Raw genomic sequence first — 1,710 nt, forward strand, 5'->3', positions numbered from 1 at the left:
AGACGCCTTTTTGCATAACGCCTTCGAAAATGGTTTGGATTAGGTTAGTTTAAAACAAAATGGAGCCCCCCCGTAGAAGGGGCTCAACATACTGCCTCCACACATGTACTTTACAACGCATAGACAGTGATCCACATGGGTTTGCAATGAATGTTTGCAATATATGACTTAACCCAAACCATATATTTCTTGGCGTTATCCAAAAAGGCTGATTATACAAAAAGCCTGCGACATATACAGGGTGTCCCATAATAACCGCACCAGACTTCGTGGGCAGGTAGAGCAGATGAAATTAAACAGAAAAGTCCTGTACCATTTTCCAAAATTTGCAATCGTTAAACAGATATTAATTTTTGAAGATCGGCGAATAAACGCGTATCCGTCCGCCATACCGTTGAATGCAGGCGCACGGCGAGATACGACTGTCCCACCGCTCTTCAACTACCGGCTAGCAACTACCAGCGGTGGGGCGGTCGTATCTCGCCGCGCGCTTGCATTCAGCGGTAGGCGGATGGATACGCGTTTATTCGCCGATCTTCAAAAATTAATATTTCGTTAATGATTGAAAATTTTGCAAAATGGTAGAGGACTTTTCTGTTTAGTTTTATCTGGTTTACCTGCTCACGAGGTCCGGTGCGGTTATTATGGGACACCCTGTATATGTATATTACTTATACTAATAAATTACCTATAAGAAAAAAGCTCGCCCACCCGGTAAACCGCATCTCGATAAGGTTGTTGGAATGCATTTAGATTTCTTAAAGAAGTGCCCATTGCAGTTTCTACAAATACATTTGTGAAAGTCTCACGATAATTATGATACATATATATTCTAAGAATATCTATATGATTGAATGTAAAAATTACATATTAAGCAATATAATATGTTATATCGAAATTTTAATTAAAAAATTGCATTTTATTTTCTATTATTCGTTGATAGAAATAAAATTCTATGTAGCTATACAATACAATACCACATATTGCATTCAGCGTATGTTCACTAACAAACGATGTTAAATCTTTTACAACTGTGCCTTCTGTATGCTTTAAGGACTTTGTCATTCTTTCGCTCTCTTCAATCAAAATCTCAACAAACTGCTGCAATATATTAAAATGAAATGTGGGAGTTAATATCTTTCGCCGTGAATGCCACTTGCTTCCTAAAACATGAACAATACAAAATATAATTAGAAGAGAAAAGAAAAATTAAATTAAACATTAAAATAAAAGCATTTATAGTTTTAATTTTATTTTAAATTAAATTGATTGTTAATAACTATTAATTTTATTTTTAAAATTTTTTTCTTAATGTGCGTTTAAATATTTGCAAATAAAAGTTATGTGTTAAAAACATGTTAATAAATCCTTATATGTTTTTATTTCTTAAATGTTATTTATATAAGATACAAACATGTATGTAATTTTACCTACTTATTATAAATATCATTTAAAATTAATAATTAAAAATAAAATTTAATTTCTTTAAAAAAATTTTTCTTGTTTGATATTTGATCTAATCTTTTATATAATATTTGACCATCAATCCAGTACGAGTATAATTGAGAATATATATACATACAATATATTGCATATATCATAAAAATAATAAATAAAACAGAATATAATAATATATATAGTATTTATATATATGTGTTTAATGTATTCTTACTTATATGTTAATATCATTACCTCCACTAGTGAGAAGAC

The 1,710-nt window shown here is 30.8% G+C and overlaps 1 protein-coding gene across 1 annotated transcript in view; it reads right to left on the reverse strand.

The window, feature by feature from the left end:
- The window catches only part of LOC105456629 (cytochrome P450 4C1-like), a gene marked incomplete at its 3' end in the record, with an annotated part of 9,169 nt that overhangs the window by 5,449 nt on the left and 2,010 nt on the right, over positions 1-1,710 (reverse strand). The window contains exons 3-5 of the mRNA XM_011700825.1: positions 1,693-1,708; positions 978-1,163; positions 689-782 (exon numbers count right to left, since the gene is read on the reverse strand). Of these exons, the coding sequence (XP_011699127.1) occupies positions 689-782; positions 978-1,163; positions 1,693-1,708 (296 nt within the window). The remainder of the gene's footprint in view (positions 1-688; positions 783-977; positions 1,164-1,692; positions 1,709-1,710) is intronic.

This window comes from Wasmannia auropunctata, unplaced genomic scaffold, assembly GCF_000956235.1.
Source record: "Wasmannia auropunctata unplaced genomic scaffold, wasmannia.A_1.0 LD335621.1, whole genome shotgun sequence".
Classification (NCBI taxonomy): domain Eukaryota; kingdom Metazoa; phylum Arthropoda; class Insecta; order Hymenoptera; family Formicidae; genus Wasmannia; species Wasmannia auropunctata.